Consider the following 20,883-nt stretch of genomic DNA (forward strand, 5'->3'; position numbering starts at 1 on the left):
TTTTAACACTTTTAATATAGGAAGTGCTCGGCTATGCAGAGACCATAAGAATCAGAAATCTAGTGTACATAGTTTTACGTTAGGAAATGCAGTCTTGAATTTACAAACAGTCGGCAAGTCCAAAAGTCCAAAGTCCCGAGGGCTCCCTCGGCACGGATGCACTGGCCCACAGCTGGCTTCGGGGCATGCGCAAATATGCATTTCCTCTAGTGAGCCTGCTCACGCAGTTACTGTGCATGGTCAGGGAGAACCAGGACCAGGTCTAGTTAGTTGCGCCTCTCTGGCCCAATCGGACCTGGATATCATAACTCTCCCTATTCACGATGTCACGTCACCAAAAGCAAGCAAGAAGAGAAACTTTGAACAGAATGTGAACTGGAGGTGCTGCTTTAAGAGGTAGACCGGAGAAAAACTGTGTTATTTAGAAGTTTGTTCTCCGGAATTACCAACAAAAGAAAAAAATAGAGTGGGAGAGTTTAGCTGATGCGGTTAACACAGTTGGGTCTGAATATCGCACTGAGTGGATTACAAAAGAAAAAGTGCGATGTAAAGGTGTAAAATTTTGAAGTGACTTTACCAGCGTGAGTGGCGTAGCTCGTAAGACGCATGAAAACATGTTTTGACACATTCGAGCCCAGAATCTGATGAACTCACTCAATTATTGAATGGAAATGTTTCTGATTCACGTTAGAAAATTCATCTTCAGATGGTGCCTTTTATAGCAATGTGCATGCAGTTGATCACTCCGATTACATTGGGGAAAATGGTGACTGCTGAAAATTGCGCTTTAATGTTTGGCGGGTCAACTGCATGGTATGGAAACCTTATATACCTGCTAGACATGCAGATGAACCCGTCTCATACAGCTGCCATTGCACGGCTCAAAGACACTTGGTAGAGTGCAATTTAACACAACTGCCTCTAGGAGTCGCCAATGGAAATAAAAACAGACACACACAAGAAATGTGTTTATGCCAGGCATGAAGTTGGCGTGGAGCTGCGCACATACCCACGTTCATTTCATCGTTAGTAAATCCAAACGTGAGCAATTCTGAGCGTGAAACCTGGCGTACGCAAAGTTTGGGTGCGTACACAGCTTTGATACATGAGACCCTAGGTAGTGAGCCTGAAAGAGCTGCCCATGATGCAACCCTTTCATTACTGTGTCCAGTTCGCGCTTTGTGAGTTTATGTGGACCGCACTCAGAGCTTTAGATCATCTGAGCAGCTCTTCATCTGTTATGGTGGTGTGCAGAAGGGAAGTACCGTACCAACAAAGGGTTGGCCCCCAGCAGATGACTCAGAGGAGGAGTCAGGTGATGGCCCGTTACCTTGCTGGTATGCCTGCTGGTCAGGCCACGTTCTGGGTATAGGTGCCCGCTACGTGTGATCCCTGCTAACGATCCGATATGCTTACTCGGCCACGATGCACGATCATATTTCATATGTGTACTCCACCTTCTCTGGGCTAGTCCATATGACTTCTTGTCACCAGGTCTCCCCAATGGGGTTAACTAAACATATTACGACTCCCAAAAAATTTTAATCTTTAAATTTATCTAAATCTGTAAAACATCTGTTAAAGTGTGATAAGTAACGGTCAGGGAACAATTTGGAAGATTGGCTTGGTATAACCTCTCATCGGGGGCAAAGTAGGTTCAATCATTGTGACGTTTTCCATACATTTCCCAATAGTGGAAGTCAGGGCTTTACATTTTCACCCGCCAACACGCCAAATGCGGGTAGATTTCAGCTCTGGCAGGTTAGACAGACACCTCCATTTACCAAAGATAAATTTGGTAAATCCTTAATTTTGAGCCCTGAAAAGTCGTGAAATAAAGACTGATTGCTATGTGACACAACCCATTTGCTTATGCACACTGATAAAGCTAATACACAACACACACAAGTAGTGAAATGAATGAGAAGGCATGTGGACATAACAAAATATTTAAATCACGATGACATTTAGCATGTCAAAGTAAAATTTATGCATATAAAATATATCTTCCCCACAACAAAAGTGTGGCTAGGGAAAATGATGAGTGGCTAGTAATGTTGGAAAACTACTAGCCACAGTGGCTGGTTATCAAAAAAGTTAATGTCAAGCCCTGGTGGAAGTTCCCACATAGCAAGTTCCCCTCCCAAAGGGGAACGCTCCAGTGACTAAAGTAACACTCCTTCCCCGAGGGGGGAAATGGAAATGCTATGTTCCTTCGCCACAATGATTGCCCCTTAGCTGTTGCGCGCAAAAGTCTCTTCAGCTAGAAAGGGATGCTCAGTAGCACGTGCTGCGCTTTTATTGCAAAATTGATTGCAAGTAGCGACGGCTGTGCAAGCTGACGCTGCCAACTCATTGGCCCGTTTATATACTCTTTCAGATGATTGGGTTCTGACTAAATCCCCATAGTAGAAGTTTCCACATAGCATTAAAGTTCCCATTTCGGGGAACAAGGGTTACTTTAGTAACTGGAGCGTTCTATATTTTGTTTGATTACATAATGTAAAATATATTTTAACCGTTAATATTTAAATGGAATACTGCTGAAAATACCATATTATTTGTTTAAAGCGTTTAGCATTGAGTTCCGTGTACAATATTCATTCATTTTCTTTTTGGCTTAGTCCTTTTATTAATCTGGGGTCACCACAGTGGAATGAACTGCCCATTTATTCAGCATATGTTTTATGCAGTGGATGCCCTTCCAGCCGCAACCTATCACTGGGAAACACCCATACACTCTCAAGCCTGGTTTATACTTCTGCGTCAAGTGACCGGCGTAAACCACGGCGCATGCAACGCGCGCAGCTGTGCATTTATACTTCTGCGTGCTGTCTCTTTTGGTCTGCATTAACACTTCCGAAACGCTAGTGGGCAGTGAGGTGTAAATGTTCCTCTGTGTCGAGTTTCTTCACTGCTGTTTTGCTTTTCCTGAACACTTCCTGGATGTTCAAGTGTCTCAAACTCGCTCATTTTGAGGCAGGAACCGGCGGATGTGCAACAACTTTAACCATGAGGTAAACACAGAACAAAACTTTCCATCCGGAGCTCCTTCACGGGACTCCACACTTGTAAACAATCGCTCCATCAGGCTCGCGCCATTCGTGCGGTTCTTGGTCCCGCCAAGACTCGTCAGCGCTACCAAGCCGACCAATCACAGAGCTTGCGCTACGCGTCGTTGCAACGTGTAGTTACATTTTTTGAGAGGTGCACGTCAGCGATGCCGACGGCCACGGCAAAGGGCTATGCGTCAACGCCGTAGTATACACGGGCGTTTGACGCAGAAGTATAAATCAGTCTTTACTCTTACACACACACTATGGACAATTTAGCTTACCCAGTTCACCTGTACCGCATGTCTTTGGACTGTGGGGGAAACCTGAGCACTTAGAGGAAACCCACGCCAACAAGGGAAAAGCATCACACATAAATGCCAAATGACCCAATCGAAGCTCAAACCAGGGACCTTCTTGCTGCGGGGCGAACGTGCTACCCACTTCGCCACCGTGCAAATTTAAGTCGCAATTAATCACAGAAATTGTAATAATGTAATTGCAAAAAAAAAATGAATCGTTGCCCAGCACAATTTTTTTTTACATTTTAGGTTATTCTGTTAAACTGTAAACTCCACATGATTATATTTAGAGGGACTGGAATATTGAGGACTGAAATATGTAGATGCACATGATACTCACACAGAGTCAGAGTTCACAGCTCCATCACTGAGATAAGGGGGGAGACTCATGGAGTGATTACTCTTCATAGACACACAGCTAGATAATGGAGAAGACTCTCTCTTTCTATTGCTGCTGTGGACATTGAGTTAAAAAAAAAAAAGTTTCACACTTTGTAATTTATCTTACATTAAATTATAACTTATCAGCAGAAATGTTACTAAAATTAAATATTTTGTATAATGAAATTATTTTGCTTCCTACTTGATTTAGTTTTTAAGTAGAACATATGAGTTTCAGACATTTTGATGTTAAGAGAAGCTTATACTCTATACCAGTTAGGCATATTAAATGCATACTGTAATTTCTCAAAGATAAATTCACCTGTCACAAACATGTCACATTGAATTACCATTATACAATGCATATGAAAAGTATTCATAGCGCTTCCTCATTTTTTGTGTTACAGCCTTATAGCAAAATGCATTAAATTTATTTATTTCCTCAACATTCTACACACAACACCCCATAATGACAATGTGAACAATAGAGTTTTTGAAATTGTGCAAATTTATCAAAAATAAAAACCTTGAGTATTCTTAAGATGTTTGAGCAGTTTAATTGGAGTTCACCTGTGGTCAATTAAGTTTATTTGACATGATTTGAAAAGACATACACATGTCTATATAAAGGTCACAGGGTTGACAGTGCATGTCAAAGCGCAAACCAAGCATGAAGACAAAGGAACTGTCTGTTGACCTCCGAGACAGGATTGTCTCGAGGCACAAGGCTGGGGAAGGTGACAGAAAAAAATCCGTTGTTCTGAAAGTTCCACTGAGCACAGTGGCCTTCATCATCCATACATGGAAGATGTTAGGAAAAACCAGGGGCCTCATGTACGAAGACTGTAAATGTGCGTACGCAGTAAAAAATTCAAATGTATAAAACAGTGCGTACGCATAATCCCACGCATATTCTCTTTGTACATCCAAATTAACGTGAAACTGAGCGCACATGCACGAGCGCAAACCCCCCCCCCTGCCTCCTCCCCCGTATGAATATGCTAATGACTCTACTTTGGCAAAAACCAACAAAAAAGCAATGGCTACTAGAAATGCGGATGAACCCGTTGCATACAGCTGTCAGCTGCCATTGCACGACTCAAAGATACTTTGTACAGTGCAATTTAACACAACTGCTTCTAGAAGTCCCCAATGGAAATAAAACAAACACACACAAGAAATGTGCGTACACCAGGCATGAAGTTGGCGTGGAACAACGCACACTTACGTTCATTTCATCCTTAGTAAATCCAAATGTGAGCATGAAACCTGACGTACGCAAAGTTTTTGTGTGTACGCATTGTTAATACATTAGGTCCCAGGACTCTTCCTAGAGCTGGCCGGGCATCTAAGCTGAGTGATCCGGGGAGAAGGGCCTTAGTCATGGAGGTGATCAGTAACCCGATGCTCACTCTGGCTGAGCTCCAGCGTTCCTCTGTGGAGAGAGGAGAACCTCACAGAAGGACAACCATCTGTGCAGCAATCCATTAATCAGACCTGTATGATAGAGTGGCCAGACGGAAACCACTCTCCACCTGGAATTTACCAAAAGGCATCTGAAGGACTCTCAGACCATCATAAACTAAACTCTCTGCTCTGATGAGACTAAAATTTAACTCCTTGGAGTGAATGCTAGGCGTTATGTTTGGAGAAAATCAGGCACCGCTCATTACTATGCTAATACCATCCCTACAGAGAAGCATGGTGGTGGCGGAATCATGCTGTGGGGATGTTTTTCAGCAGCAGGAACTGGAAGACTAGTCAGGATAGAGGGAAAGATGAATGCAGCAATGTACAGAGACATCCTGAATGAAGACCTGCTTCAGAGTACTTTTGACCTCAGACTGGGGAGACGGTTCATCTTCCAGCAGGACAATGACTCAAAGCACACAGCCAAAATATCAATGGAGTGGCTTCACAACAACTCAATGAATGTCCTTGAGTGGCCCAGCCAAAGCATAGACCTAAATCCTATTGAACATCACTGGTGAGATCTGGAAATGGCTGTCACTTCCCATTCAACCTGATAGAGCTTGAGAGGTATTGCAAAGAGGAATGGGCAAACATTCCCAAAGACAGAAGTACCAAGCTTGTGGCATCATATTCAAAAAGACTGTAATCGCTGCCAAAGGCACATCAACAAAGTATTGAGCAAAGGCTGAGAATACTGATGTACATGAGATTTTTCAGGTTTTTTATTATTAATAAATTCTTAATAAACTCTTTTTTTCACATTGTTATTATGGGGTATAGTGTGTAGAATGTTTTGGGTAACATAGAAAATGTGGAAAAAGTGAAGCACTATGAATGCTTTCCGGATGCACTGTACAAGATACAAGTGGGTAATCAGGGTAGACTTAATCATTTCAGGTTATATCATTTCACAGATGTTTCTGTACAGATTTTAAATTATGAACATTTTAAATAATGCCATATCCAAGTTTCATTACAGCAGATAGTTGAATAACTCTATGATACTCACATGAGTTTACATGGGGGGAGATCAATGTAGTGGTCACTCTTCATAGACATGCTGCTAGACAATGAAGACTCTTCTCTCTTTCTCTTGCTGCAGTGGAAACAAAGAAAACAAATATGTTTTACACTTTGTAATTTATCTTCCATTAACTTATAATTCATCAGCAGAAATTGAAGGGGAATTAAATAATTTGTATAAATCAATAATTTTGACTCCTACTTGATTTAGTTTTCAGCTACCCTTGGTGGTAATTTGTTTTCAAACATTTGGTTTTCAGTCATTTTGATGTTAAGGCAAGCATATACTGTAAACCAGTTTACTCATATTACATGCATACTGTAATTTCCTGAAGATAAAATTAACGTGTCAGTTGTGTATGGGTAAACTTTTGCAGCATATAACATTTTACACTCCAGATTTGTAATTTTGAGCATTTTAATAATGTCATATCTAGGTTTCATTACAGCAGATAATTGAGTAATGTTCAAGGTTACAGAAGTAACCCTTCATTCCCCGAGGAGGGGAACTCCAGTGCTATAAGTGGATTTGATGTTCTAAATCCACGTATGGGAGATTCGGTTCAGAAGCTACTTGTCTGTAAGAGTATTGAACGGGCCAATGAAAGCAATGAATTGGCAGCGAAAGCTTGCACAGGTGTGCTGCATTGCCAATTAACTGAGCATATAAACACACCTGGCGCCAGGAAACACCATCCTTTTTAAGCTGAAGAGACTTTTAAACAGCTAATGGACAGTCATTATGGCGACGGAGTATAGCACTTCCATTCCCCTCCTCGGGGAACAAAGGGTTACTTCTGTAACCTCGAACGTTCCCCTTCGGTTGGGGAACTCCAGTGCTATAAGTGGATTTGATGTTCTAAATCCACGTATGGGAGCCATTGAAAGTGCCATAATGACTGCACCTTACCAACGCCTCCGATGAGAGGGCAGTCAGGCAAGCGTGACGTACCCAAATCATGGAAGGCGCGGTCCTCCAACGTGCCCTTGGCCCTAACTTATCCCCACTTCAAAAAGAAGCTTTACAGAATAGGTATATTTTTTGGGGAGTCGCTAGCGTCTAGATAATTCTAGGAAATATGACAGTACGTTGGGAAGCGTGCAATCCCACTAAGGAGGACGCTGCGGAGACCATCTGCACCCAATAGGGAGACAAAATGGAATTACATATGGACTAACCCTAAGGAGGGGGAGTGCGCATAAGAAGGTGGTTAGTGGATAGGGAAGGCACGGGTTCACCCAGGGGGGCGGAAATAAGCATATGGGGATCACCAGCGGGGATCGCACATAGCAGGCACCTATACCCAAAAACGCGGGCTGACCAGCGGGCAGACCTAACGTAGTGGGCCAGCGAGTAACTCCTCCGCTGAGTCAGTGCTGGGGGCCTCGGAGGAATCTGCAGGGCTCACCGACGGGGAACTTTACTGACAGACAGGAAGGTGCACATCTCTCCGTGTTAGGGAAAAAGGCATCACAAGCGTAATACAACACCCCACCGAGTTGTTTCCTCAATCACCAAGGGTTACCTAACACCCTTGAGGAAACCGGCTCCACTCGCAGATTGTAAAACCTTGCGAATGTGTTGGGTGTTGCCCAGCCCACAGCTCTACAAATGTCTGTTAAAGAGGCGCCGCGTGCACACGCCCAAGAGGATGCAACGCTCCGAGTGGAGTGCGCACGCACTCCTGGGGGACGCGGCTGACCTCTGCTCAAATAAGCACATGAAATGGCCTCCACAATCCAGTGGGATAATCTTTGTTTGGACACGGCACCTCCCTGCTGCTGTCCGCCATAACAGACAAAGAGCTGCTCAGAAGATCTAAAGTACTGAGTACAGTCCACATAAATGCGCAGGGTGCGAACTGGACAAAGTAAGAAAAGGGCTGGGTCTGCCTCCTCCGGGGGCAGAGCTTGCAGGGTTACTACCTGATCTCTAAAGGAAGTGGTAGGAACTTTGAGCACATAACCCGGGCGGGGTCTCAGGATAACGTGAGAAAAATCCGGCCCGAATTCCAGGCACGAGTCACTAACCGAAAATGCCTCCAGGTCCCCGACCCTCTTAATGGAGGCCAACGCGACCAGCAGAGCTGTCTTCAGGGACAGAAATCTTAAGGATACTGAGTCGAGTGGCTCGAAGGGATCAGATCGCAGGCTCGTGAGAACGAGGGCGAGATCCCAAGAGGGCATGAGAGGGGGGCGAGTTGGATTAATTCGCCTAGCACCTCTGAGGAACCGGATGATGAGGTTATGCTTTCCCACGGTGCCGCCAGCCACCGCGTCATGGTGAGCGGAGATGGCGGCAACGTAAACCTTGAGAGTGGAGGGCGACAGCCTGCTATCCAGCTTCTCTTGAAGGAAAGAGAGCACAACACTGATCTGGCAAGATCGGGGGTCTTCTCTGCGAGAGACACACCATTCAGTGAATAGACTCCAGGGCGTAGGTGCCTCGTGGAGGGGGATTTAGCCTGAGTGATGGTATCAACCACCATGGACGGCAGGTTACCCAAGTCTTCCTCGCGTCTAGGGACCACACGTGGAGGTTCCAGAGATCGGGCCGAGGGTGCCAAATGGTGCCTTGTTCCTGAGAAAGTAGGTTTTCTCTCAAAGGGATCTGCCAGAGGAGTAACTGCGCGATTAGGCTCACTGGGGGAAACGCATACTTGTTGCTGCTCCAGCACCGGAGAAAAACGGCAGAGAGCAAGGAACACTGCCAACAGCTCTAGGCGATTGATATGCCAATGCAGCTGGTCACCTACCCACAGGCCCGCAGCTGCATGCCCGCGACACATGGCTCCCCAGCCTGTGCTGGAAGCATCTGTTGAGACAACAACATGACTGGACGCCTGTCCCAGTGGCACACCGGCCTGCAGGAACGAGGGGTCATTCCAGGGGCTGAGGGTGCGGCGACACAGCGCAGTAACAGTGACTCGGTGTGCGCCCGCATGCCATGCATGTCTTGAAACTCGATCTTGAAGCCAGTGCTGAAGTGGTCTCATATGGAGCAGTCCGAGCGGCGTGACAGTCGCAGCGGAAGCCGTATGTCCTAGGAGCCTCTGAAAATATTTCAGTGGGACCACTATTTTGCTGTCGAGTTCCCTCAGACAGTTCAGCAGCAGGCGAGCGCGCTCTCCGGAGAGGCGCGCTACCATGGTGACCGAGTCCAGCTCCATCTCGAGAAAAGAGATCCTCTGCACCGGGGCGAGTTTGCTCTTTGCCCAGTTGACCTGCAACCCCAATAGGCGAAGATGCCGGAGCACCTCGTCTTTGTGCGCAGTCAATTGCTCCCGAGAGTGGGCTAAAATCAGCCAATCGTCAAGATAATTGAGTACGCGGATGCCCACGAGCCGAAGGGGCGCTAGAGCACCATCCGCGAGTTTGGTGAAGATCCGCGGAGACAGAGAGAGCCCGAAGGGGAGGACCTTGTACTGCCATGCTCAATCTTCGAACGCAAACCGCAGAAACTGGCGGTGACTTGGAAGAATGGAGACATGAAAATACGCGTCCTTCAGGTCTATGGCTGCAAACCAATCCTGAGGGCAGACGCATCGGAGGATGCGTTTCTGCGTAAGCATTCTGAACGGCAGCTTGTGCAGACAGAGGTTCAAAATGCGCAGATCTAGGATTGGCCATGTCCCACCGCTCTTTTTGGGTACGATGAAGTACGGGCTGTAAAACCCGCTCTCCATCTCGGCTGGAGGTACCGGCTCGATTGCACCCTTCGCCAGAAGGGCAGCAATCTCCTCTCGCAAGACAGGGGCGGACAGGGGATTGACCCTGGTGAAATACATGCCCGGGAACTTGGGAGGCCGTTTCGAGAACTGTAGTTCGTAGCCGAGTCTGATCGTGTGTATGAGCCACCGCGAGGAGCTGGCCCACGCTAACCAGGCAGGCAGAGCCCTCGCTAATGACGTCATCGCAGCAATCGTTGACGTACCCGCGGAGGGGCAGCGCAGAGCGGGTGTGCTGATCCAGGGAGCGCGAGCGTCCCACAGAAGAGCTGGAGGAGAGCTATTCACTCTGGCTCCGCACCCTGACTCCGGAGGGGGGGGCTTGGGGGCTGGGAAACCGTCCCCCCAGTGCCCGTGAGCCACTGGCGGAGCATGCAGACCCTGCGAGCTGAGAGGCATCGCGTCCCAGACTGGCAGGGCTTGAGCTGTGACATCCGGGAAAAGGGAAAAATGCTCTTTGTTCGAATCTTTGGTGGCACTGAAAAGTACCGTTGGGATATGGGCCCGCCCTCCAGCTGGGAAAGAGCAAGTTTCCTTCTCTCCGGATAGCTTGTCTCAGGGAAGCTTAGCAGTCCTTTTACCGGACTTAGCGGCGCCCTGGAGGAGGGGCTGCCGGCTTCCGGCGTGCTCGAAGCGAGGAGCAGCAGAGGTGGATGGCTTGGCGGGGGACGGAGCGGGCTTACGGTCCCGCCGATAGATGACATTGCCCATCGCATCCGAGTGCTCCTTCACCGCCTTGAACTCCTGGGTGAATTCACAGAAGGTGTCGCCGAACAGGCCAGCCTGGGATATGGGCGAGTCAAGAAAGCGAAATTTGTCAACATCGCACATGTCTGCCAGGTTTAGCCAGAGGTGGCGTTCCTGGACCACAAGTGTGGACATCGTCTTCCCCAGCATACATGCGGCGGACTTAGTAGTCCGGAGAGCATAGTCAGTTGCGGTGCGCAGCTCGTGTAACAAGCCTGGGTTAGACCCACCCTCGTGCAGATCGGCCAGCGCCTGCGCATTGTAGCGCTGGTAGGTGGCCATCGCGTGCAAGGCGGAAGCTGCCTGGCCCGCAGCCTTGTAAGCTCTAGCTCCGAGGGAGGCAGATAACCTACAGGCTTTGGACGGGAGACGGGGCGGACCTTGCCAAGTAGGGGCGCCACGTGGACAAAGATTGACTGTAATGGTGTGCTCCACCTGCGGGATCGCCTCATACCCCCTGGCAGCTCCACCATCCAGGGTGGTGAAGGCGAAGGCGGAGGCGGAGGCGGACGCAACACGGGCAGAAAAAGGTGCCCTCCAGGACTGCGTGAGCCTACTGTGCACTTCCGGAAAGAAGGGGACGAGAGACTTCAAAGGCTTCGCCTTTTGGTCCTCTACGTAACACCCGTCTAGTCGGTCCGGCTGCTGAGCTGGGGGATGAACCATCTCCAACCCGACGGCCGAAGCAGCCCGAGAAAGCATGGCTAACAAGTCCGCTTCAAGATCCGTTTTGACGGTGCTCGCTTGCCCAGAGGGGACGAGCGGGTCCGGATCATCGTCGGACAATGAAAGCCCACCCTCTGATGGCGCGGAGGACATCTGATCTCCGGTGTCAGCGAGCGTGAGAGCTACCATCTGATTAGACGGATCACTCCCAGCACCCGAAGCTTGGATGGAGCGCTTAGAGGAGCGAGAGGTCCGCGAGCCCTTAGGCGGCGGATTATCTCTTGCTGGAGCCCTCAGATCTGCCCGAGCGCCCACTGCAGAGCAGGAGGCGACTGGGGTGGCTCGCTCTCTTACGAAAGTTAGCCGCGATCTCAACTGCGCGACGGTCATGGCATCGCAGTGACGACATGAACCGCCATGCTGGACCCCCAAACATGTAATGCAGTGATCGTGCCCATCATCCGGAGCCAGGAAACCCCCACAACCAGAAACGCACAGTCGGAGCGCCATCCTGAAAAGGACGTGCTGCACGACTGTGTTGCTCTTTTAGGAAACCTTGCAACAATACGCACCGCTCTGGAGGACCGGACCCAAAGGGACGCCAGGCAAGGGAGAAAACCCAGCTCGACCGTCTGCCGCTGCATGGACTTGCTCTGGACCGGGAGACACTCATTCGCTCGATGTGGCTGTAGATAGCAAGAGGAACCCTCATGAAGCTCGATCAGAAAAGTCTCTGAAGCGAAAAGGATAGCGTTTGCTGGCACCTGGTGTGCTTATATGCTCAGTTAATTGGCAATGCAGCACACCTGCGCAAGCTTACGCTGCCAATTCATTGCTTTCATTTCCCGTTCAATACTCTTTCAGACAAGTAGCTTCTGAACCGAATCTCCCATACGTGGATTTAGAACATCAAATCCACTTATAGCACTGGAGTTCCCCAACCGAAGGGGAACTCCATGATACTCACAGGAACTCAGAGTTGACAGCTCCATCACTGAGATCAGGGGGGAGACCCATAGAGTTGTTGCTCTTCATAGACACACAGCTAGATAATGGAGATCTGGTCCTTTTCCAGCTATTAATACAGAATCAATTACATAAATTATTCTCATTAGTATGGTGCAGGGCCTCCTTTTGCAAATTTTGAGCCATTTCATTTTATAAATGGAATTTGTTAATTTTTTTAAAAGTCTCTGTCCACATGAAAATACAAACACGCACTGTGATGTATGTTAAGGACACAAAGAAACATGTAATGATAATGACACTTCATATGGGTTTAGCCTCATTTGGTGTGAACCCAGCTGTGTTGTCCAATAAGAAAGGAGAAAACAGCACACACGCTGACATCATGAGGAGAAAAAACAGTTTCATTGTCCACAGGACCCCACTATACCCCGAGTTTTGGAAAATCTTCACCCTGACTGGAGTCTTCAGAAAGTTTTTAGTTACCTGACACAGCATTTTTGTGTGCACAAACAGTGAAACTGCATTTAAAAAAGTGCATTTTTTGTAATACTTGCAGTGTTTCCTCTAGGATTTTTTCCAGCTGTGGCGGCAGACTCTGTTGTCCATTTTACACTGATCTACCACTACATGTGGCGTTATTTCATTGACAAATGTCATGGACGCAGTATTAAGTCAAGATCGCATTCATGTAATAGCCTACAAGCAAGTCAATCTCTGCTTGAGCGCCGATTTCCTCTGTTCGTGCACAAAACATTTTGCGCGCCCTCAAATATACGCTGCTCAAGTGCAGATTTTCTTTAGCGCCCTTAAATAAACGCAGCTGAAGTGTGATTTAGTGTGTTTATGTACCGAGTATGTCTCCAACATTTATTAGATTTGCTAGGAATGTTTATGAATGTCTCTGATAGACTGGCGGAGCGGATCGCAGCATTAATGAGTCCTGAAGTAAAGTGAAACGGCTATAAACTCCAGCAAGATAAAGTCATTATACGAAGAGCCACAGACCTTTATCTTTAAATACAGTATAATTATGGAAACTGTGTTCGTCATAACTGAAAGCTACATCGGGTTTGCTGGCCTCACGCATCACGCACCTGTCAGTCAGTCAGCACATTAAACAGCACACACAGCACTACTACGGTCACAGAAAACTTTGCGCTGTTATTATTCATTACCTTTTCATACGTTTCGATGCGATTTTAACCCGCTATTTAAAAAACGACCAGATATTTAGAATAAGAAGCTGTAATGTAGTCGTGGCGGATGAATTTTGGTGTGGCGCCCCGCCACAGAAGAATGAATGTAGCGGAAACCATGACTTGTGTTCGTATGGACAGGGCCCAACTCTCATGGTGCATTGTGGGGATTTTCTAGCTGTTGAGAGTACATGGGCTGTAGACTCATTATTGCTGTGCATTGTGGGGTTGATTGACACTTTATATTGTCCACTATATAGTATCGGACACCACCAATATGTCTGATCCTTAAATAATGCACTAGTTGCGAATATAGGGGGTAAATTCAAATACAGAGAATTATTTAGCCTGAAATCTTTACTATTACAAAATATTTAAAATGTTCTGTAAAATAAAATATATTGTGTTCAATAGGAAAAAAATAGTTTGTTACCCATACATTTAAAAAAGAACATTTTAAAATCAGTAATCACAATGCCTCATGATATTTTTATCCAAGGTTATCATACCATCAGAGTCTCATAGCGGCCCATGCCTAGTCTGGGTGGTACGCTTCTTTGGGGCTTCTCCACACTGTAACTCTCCCATAAGTGGAAAAGACAGTGAAGGTGAACTCAGAGAACAATACATGTTTCACAGCCCAAGATTTTTGCTGCTAGCACCACTGAAACAGACGCTCAGCATTGGCACGAGTGAACAAAGGTTTGGTTATAGCAGCCAAACTATGTAAAGCTCCCAACGAAGAGTTTTGGTGGAAACTAGTGATGGGTCGTTCTTGAACGATAAACAAATCTTCAATATGACTCGGGAACTATGAGTCCTCTCAGGGAGTGATTCGTTCATCATTATGGGGTATAGTGTGTAGACTGTTTTGGGTAACATAGAAAATGTGGAAAAAGTGAAGCACTATGAATGCTTTCCGGATGCACTGTACAAGATAATCAGGGTAGACTTAATCATTTCAGGTTATATCATTTCACAGATGTTTCTGTACGGATTTTAAATTGTGAACATTTTAAATAATGCCATATCCAAGTTTCATTACAGCAGATAGTTAAATAACTCTATGATACTCACACAGAGTCAGAGTTCACAGCTCTATCACTGAGATAAAGGGGGAGACCAAAGGGGTGGTCACTCTTTATAAACATGCTGCTAGACAATGAAGACTCTTCTCTCTTTCTCTTGCTGCAGTGGAAACAAAGAAACCAAATACGTTTTACACTTTGTAATTTATCTTCCATTAACTTATAATTCATCAGCAGAAATTGAAGAGGAAATAAATAATTTGTATAAATCAATAATTTTGATTTCTACTTGATTTAGTTTTCAGCTACCCTTGGTGGTAATTTGTTTTTAAACATTTGGTTTTCAGTCATTTTGATGTTAAGGCAAGCATATACTGTAAACCAGTTTACTCATATTACATGCATACTGTAATTTCCTGAAGATAAATTTAATTTGTCAGTTGTGTATGGGTAAACTTTTGCAGCATTTAACATTTTACACTCCAGATTTGTAATTTTGAGCGTTTTAAATAATGTCATATCTAGGTTTCATTACAGCAGATAATTGAGGAACTCCATGATACTCACAGGAACTCAGAGTTGACAGCTCCATCACTGAGATCAGGGGGGAGACCCATAGAGTTGTTGCTCTTCATAGACACACAGCTAGATAATGGAGATCTGGTCCTTTCCCAGCTATTAATACAGAATCAATTACATAAATTATTCTCATTAGTATGGTGCAGGGCCTCCTTTTGCAAATTTTGAGCCATTTCATTTTATAAATGGAATTTGTTAATTTTTTAAAAGTCTCAAAATACAAACACGCACTGTGATGTATGTTAAGGACACAAAGAAACATGTAATGATAATGACACTTCATCTGGGTTTAGCCTCATTTGGTGTGAACCCAGCTGTGTTGTCCAATAAGAAAGGAGAAAACAGCACACACGCTGACATCATGAGGAGAAAAAACAGTTTCATTGTCCACAGGACCCCACTATACCCCGAGTTTTGGAAAATCTTCACCCTGACTGGAGTCTTCAGAAAGTTTTTAGTTACCTGACACAGCATTTTTGTGTGCACAAACAGTGAAACTGCATTTAAAAAAGTGCATTTTTTGTAATACTTGCAGTGTTTCCTCTAGGATTTTTTCCAGCTGTGGCGGCAGACTCTGTTGTCCATTTTACACTGATCTACCACTACATGTGGCGTTATTTCATTGACAAATGTCATGGACGCAGTATTAAGTCAAGATCGCATTCATGTAATAGCCTACAAGCAAGTCAATCTCTGCTTGAGCGCCGATTTCCTCTGTTCGTGCACAAAACATTTTGCGCGCCCTCAAATATACGCTGCTCAAGTGCAGATTTTCTTTAGCGCCCTTAAATAAACGCAGCTGAAGTGTGATTTAGTGTGTTTATGTACCGAGTATGTCTCCAACATTTATTAGATTTGCTAGGAATGTTTATGAATGTCTCTGATAGACTGGCGGAGCGGATCGCAGCATTAATGAGTCCTGAAGTAAAGTGAAACGGCTATAAACTCCAGCAAGATAAAGTCATTATACGAAGAGCCACAGACCTTTATCTTTAAATACAGTATAATTATGGAAACTGTGTTCGTCATAACTGAAAGCTACATCGGGTTTGCTGGCCTCACGCATCACGCACCTGTCAGTCAGTCAGCACATTAAACAGCACACACAGCACTACTACGGTCACAGAAAACTTTGCGCTGTTATTATTCATTACCTTTTCATACGTTTCGATGCGATTTTAACCCGCTATTTAAAAAACGACCAGATATTTAGAATAAGAAGCTGTAATGTAGTCGTGGCGGATGAATTTTGGTGTGGCGCCCCGCCACAGAAGAATGAATGTAGCGGAAACCATGACTTGTGTTCGTATGGACAGGGCCCAACTCTCATGGTGCATTGTGGGGATTTTCTAGCTGTTGAGAGTACATGGGCTGTAGACTCATTATTGCTGTGCATTGTGGGGTTGATTGACACTTTATATTGTCCACTATATAGTATCGGACACCACCAATATGTCTGATCCTTAAATAATGCACTAGTTGCGAATATAGGGGGTAAATTCAAATACAGAGAATTATTTAGCCTGAAATCTTTACTATTACAAAATATTTAAAATGTTCTGTAAAATAAAATATATTGTGTTCAATAGGAAAAAAATAGTTTGTTACCCATACATTTAAAAAAGAACATTTTAAAATCAGTAATCACAATGCCTCATGATATTTTTATCCAAGGTTATCATACCATCAGAGTCTCATAGCGGCCCATGCCTAGTCTGGGTGGTACGCTTCTTTGGGGCTTCTCCACACTGTAACTCTCCCATAAGTGGAAAAGACAGTGAAGGTGAACTCAGAGAACAATACATGTTTCACAGCCCAAGATTTTTGCTGCTAGCACCACTGAAACAGACGCTCAGCATTGGCACGAGTGAACAAAGGTTTGGTTATAGCAGCCAAACTATGTAAAGCTCCCAACGAAGAGTTTTGGTGGAAACTAGTGATGGGTCGTTCTTGAACGATAAACAAATCTTCAATATGACTCGGGAACTATGAGTCCTCTCAGGGAGTGATTCGTTCATCATTATGGGGTATAGTGTGTAGACTGTTTTGGGTAACATAGAAAATGTGGAAAAAGTGAAGCACTATGAATGCTTTCCGGATGCACTGTACAAGATAATCAGGGTAGACTTAATCATTTCAGGTTATATCATTTCACAGATGTTTCTGTACGGATTTTAAATTGTGAACATTTTAAATAATGCCATATCCAAGTTTCATTACAGCAGATAGTTAAATAACTCTATGATACTCACACAGAGTCAGAGTTCACAGCTCTATCACTGAGATAAAGGGGGAGACCAAAGGGGTGGTCACTCTTTATAAACATGCTGCTAGACAATGAAGACTCTTCTCTCTTTCTCTTGCTGCAGTGGAAACAAAGAAACCAAATACGTTTTACACTTTGTAATTTATCTTCCATTAACTTATAATTCATCAGCAGAAATTGAAGAGGAAATAAATAATTTGTATAAATCAATAATTTTGATTTCTACTTGATTTAGTTTTCAGCTACCCTTGGTGGTAATTTGTTTTTAAACATTTGGTTTTCAGTCATTTTGATGTTAAGGCAAGCATATACTGTAAACCAGTTTACTCATATTACATGCATACTGTAATTTCCTGAAGATAAATTTAATGTGTCAGTTGTGTATGGGTAAACTTTTGCAGCATTTAACATTTTACACTCCAGATTTGTAATTTTGAGCGTTTTAAATAATGTCATATCTAGGTTTCATTACAGCAGATAATTGAGGAACTCCATGATACTCACAGGAACTCAGAGTTGACAGCTCCATCACTGAGATCAGGGGGGAGACCCATAGAGTTGTTGCTCTTCATAGACACACAGCTAGATAATGGAGATCTGGTCCTTTCCCAGCTATTAATACAGAATCAATTACATAAATTATTCTCATTAGTATGGTGCAGGGCCTCCTTTTGCAAATTTTGAGCCATTTCATTTTATAAATGGAATTTGTTAATTTTTTAAAAGTCTCAAAATACAAACACGCACTGTGATGTATGTTAAGGACACAAAGAAACATGTAATGATAATGACACTTCATCTGGGTTTAGCCTCATTTGGTGTGAACCCAGCTGTGTTGTCCAATAAGAAAGGAGAAAACAGCACACACGCTGACATCATGAGGAGAAAAAACAGTTTCATTGTCCACAGGACCCCACTATACCCCGAGTTTTGGAAAATCTTCACCCTGACTGGAGTCTTCAGAAAGTTTTTAGTTACCTGACACAGCATTTTTGTGTGCACAAACAGTGAAACTGCATTTAAAAAAGTGCATTTTTTGTAATACTTGCAGTGTTTCCTCTAGGATTTTTTCCAGCTGTGGCGGCAGACTCTGTTGTCCATTTTACACTGATCTACCACTACATGTGGCGTTATTTCATTGACAAATGTCATGGACGCAGTATTAAGTCAAGATCGCATTCATGTAATAGCCTACAAGCAAGTCAATCTCTGCTTGAGCGCCGATTTCCTCTGTTCGTGCACAAAACATTTTGCGCGCCCTCAAATATACGCTGCTCAAGTGCAGATTTTCTTTAGCGCCCTTAAATAAACGCAGCTGAAGTGTGATTTAGTGTGTTTATGTACCGAGTATGTCTCCAACATTTATTAGATTTGCTAGGAATGTTTATGAATGTCTCTGATAGACTGGCGGAGCGGATCGCAGCATTAATGAGTCCTGAAGTAAAGTGAAACGGCTATAAACTCCAGCAAGATAAAGTCATTATACGAAGAGCCACAGACCTTTATCTTTAAATACAGTATAATTATGGAAACTGTGTTCGTCATAACTGAAAGCTACATCGGGTTTGCTGGCCTCACGCATCACGCACCTGTCAGTCAGTCAGCACATTAAACAGCACACACAGCACTACTACGGTCACAGAAAACTTTGCGCTGTTATTATTCATTACCTTTTCATACGTTTCGATGCGATTTTAACCCGCTATTTAAAAAACGACCAGATATTTAGAATAAGAAGCTGTAATGTAGTCGTGGCGGATGAATTTTGGTGTGGCGCCCCGCCACAGAAGAATGAATGTAGCGGAAACCATGACTTGTGTTCGTATGGACAGGGCCCAACTCTCATGGTGCATTGTGGGGATTTTCTAGCTGTTGAGAGTACATGGGCTGTAGACTCATTATTGCTGTGCATTGTGGGGTTGATTGACACTTTATATTGTCCACTATATAGTATCGGACACCACCAATATGTCTGATCCTTAAATAATGCACTAGTTGCGAATATAGGGGGTAAATTCAAATACAGAGAATTATTTAGCCTGAAATCTTTACTATTACAAAATATTTAAAATGTTCTGTAAAATAAAATATATTGTGTTCAATAGGAAAAAAATAGTTTGTTACCCATACATTTAAAAAAGAACATTTTAAAATCAGTAATCACAATGCCTCATGATATTTTTATCCAAGGTTATCATACCATCAGAGTCTCATAGCGGCCCATGCCTAGTCTGGGTGGTACGCTTCTTTGGGGCTTCTCCACACTGTAACTCTCCCATAAGTGGAAAAGACAGTGAAGGTGAACTCAGAGAACAATACATGTTTCACAGCCCAAGATTTTTGCTGCTAGCACCACTGAAACAGACGCTCAGCATTGGCACGAGTGAACAAAGGTTTGGTTATAGCAGCCAAACTATGTAAAGCTCCCAACGAAGAGTTTTGGTGGAAACTAGTGATGGGTCGTTCTTGAACGATAAACAAATCTTCAATATGACTCGGGAACTATGAGTCCTCTCAGGGAGTGATTCGTTCATCATTATGGGGTATAGTGTGTAGACTGTTTTGGGTAACATAGAAAATGTGGAAAAAGTGAAGCACTATGAATGCTTTCCGGATGCACTGTACAAGATAATCAGGGTAGACTTAATCATTTCAGGTTATATCATTTCACAGATGTTTCTGTACGGATTTTAAATTGTGAACATTTTAAATAATGCCATATCCAAGTTTCATTACAGCAGATAGTTAAATAACTCTATGATACTCACACAGAGTCAGAGTTCACAGCTCTATCACTGAGATAAAGGGGGAGACCAAAGGGGTGGTCACTCTTTATAAACATGCTGCTAGACAATGAAGACTCTTCTCTCTTTCTCTTGCTGCAGTGGAAACAAAGAAACCAAATACGTTTTACACTTTGTAATTTATCTTCCATTAACTTATAATTCATCAGCAGAAATTGAAGAGGAAATAAATAATTTGTATAAATCAATAATTTTGATTTCTACTTGATTTAGTTTTCAGCTACCCTTGGTGGTAATTTGTTTTTAAACATTTGGTTTTCAGTCATTTTGATGTTAAGGCAAGCATATACTGTAAACCAGTTTACTCATATTACATGCATACTGTAATTTCCTGAAGATAAATTTAATTTGTCAGTTGTGTATGGGTAAACTTTTGCAGCATATAACATTTTACACTCCAGATTTGTAATTTTGAGCGTTTTAAATAATGTCATATCTAGGTTTCATTACAGCAGATAATTGAGGAACTCCATGATACTCACAGGAACTCAGAGTTGACAGCTCCATCACTGAGATCAGGGGGGAGACCCATAGAGTTGTTGCTCTTCATAGACACACAGCTAGATAATGGAGATCTGGTCCTTTCCCAGCTATTAATACAGAATCAATTACATAAATTATTCTCATTAGTATGGTGCAGGGCCTCCTTTTGCAAATTTTGAGCCATT

General features: G+C 44.0%; 2 protein-coding genes across 51 annotated transcripts in view; both read right to left on the bottom strand.

Moving 5' to 3' along the window:
• nlrp3l2 (NLR family pyrin domain containing 3-like 2) overlaps positions 1 to 20,883 on the bottom strand; it is a 74,483-nt gene that overhangs the window by 45,191 nt on the left and 8,409 nt on the right. For 3 of the 50 annotated variants that reach the window (XM_087243016.1, XM_087242986.1, NM_001442656.1), the window contains 9 exons: positions 20,698 to 20,805; positions 20,180 to 20,290; positions 17,916 to 18,023; positions 17,398 to 17,508; positions 15,134 to 15,241; positions 14,616 to 14,726; positions 12,341 to 12,448; positions 6,219 to 6,305; positions 3,696 to 3,809 (listed from right to left, as the gene is read on the bottom strand). In XM_087243016.1, coding sequence (XP_087099142.1) covers positions 3,696 to 3,809; positions 6,219 to 6,305; positions 12,341 to 12,448; positions 14,616 to 14,726; positions 15,134 to 15,241; positions 17,398 to 17,508; positions 17,916 to 18,023; positions 20,180 to 20,290; positions 20,698 to 20,805 — 966 coding nt within the window. Of the gene's footprint in view, positions 1 to 3,695; positions 3,810 to 6,218; positions 6,306 to 12,340; positions 12,449 to 14,615; positions 14,727 to 15,133; positions 15,242 to 17,397; positions 17,509 to 17,827; positions 18,024 to 20,179; positions 20,291 to 20,697; positions 20,806 to 20,883 lie in introns of all 50 variants that reach the window. The other 47 variants (XM_087242981.1, NM_001442657.1, XM_087243000.1 and 44 more) reach the window with 36 other exon arrangements.
• Positions 8,766 to 12,266, bottom strand: LOC147846119 (uncharacterized). Its single transcript, XM_087245312.1, has 2 exons — positions 9,896 to 12,266; positions 8,766 to 9,420 (listed from the first exon to the last, which is right to left on the bottom strand). The coding sequence occupies exon 1, from the start codon at positions 11,881 to 11,883 to the stop codon at positions 10,516 to 10,518; it is 1,368 nt and encodes a 455-aa protein (XP_087101438.1). The 5' UTR covers positions 11,884 to 12,266; the 3' UTR covers positions 8,766 to 9,420; positions 9,896 to 10,515.

Source organism: Danio rerio, chromosome 3 (assembly GCF_052040795.2).
Source record: "Danio rerio strain M-AB ecotype USA chromosome 3, GRCz13ab, whole genome shotgun sequence".
NCBI lineage: Eukaryota > Metazoa > Chordata > Actinopteri > Cypriniformes > Danionidae > Danio > Danio rerio.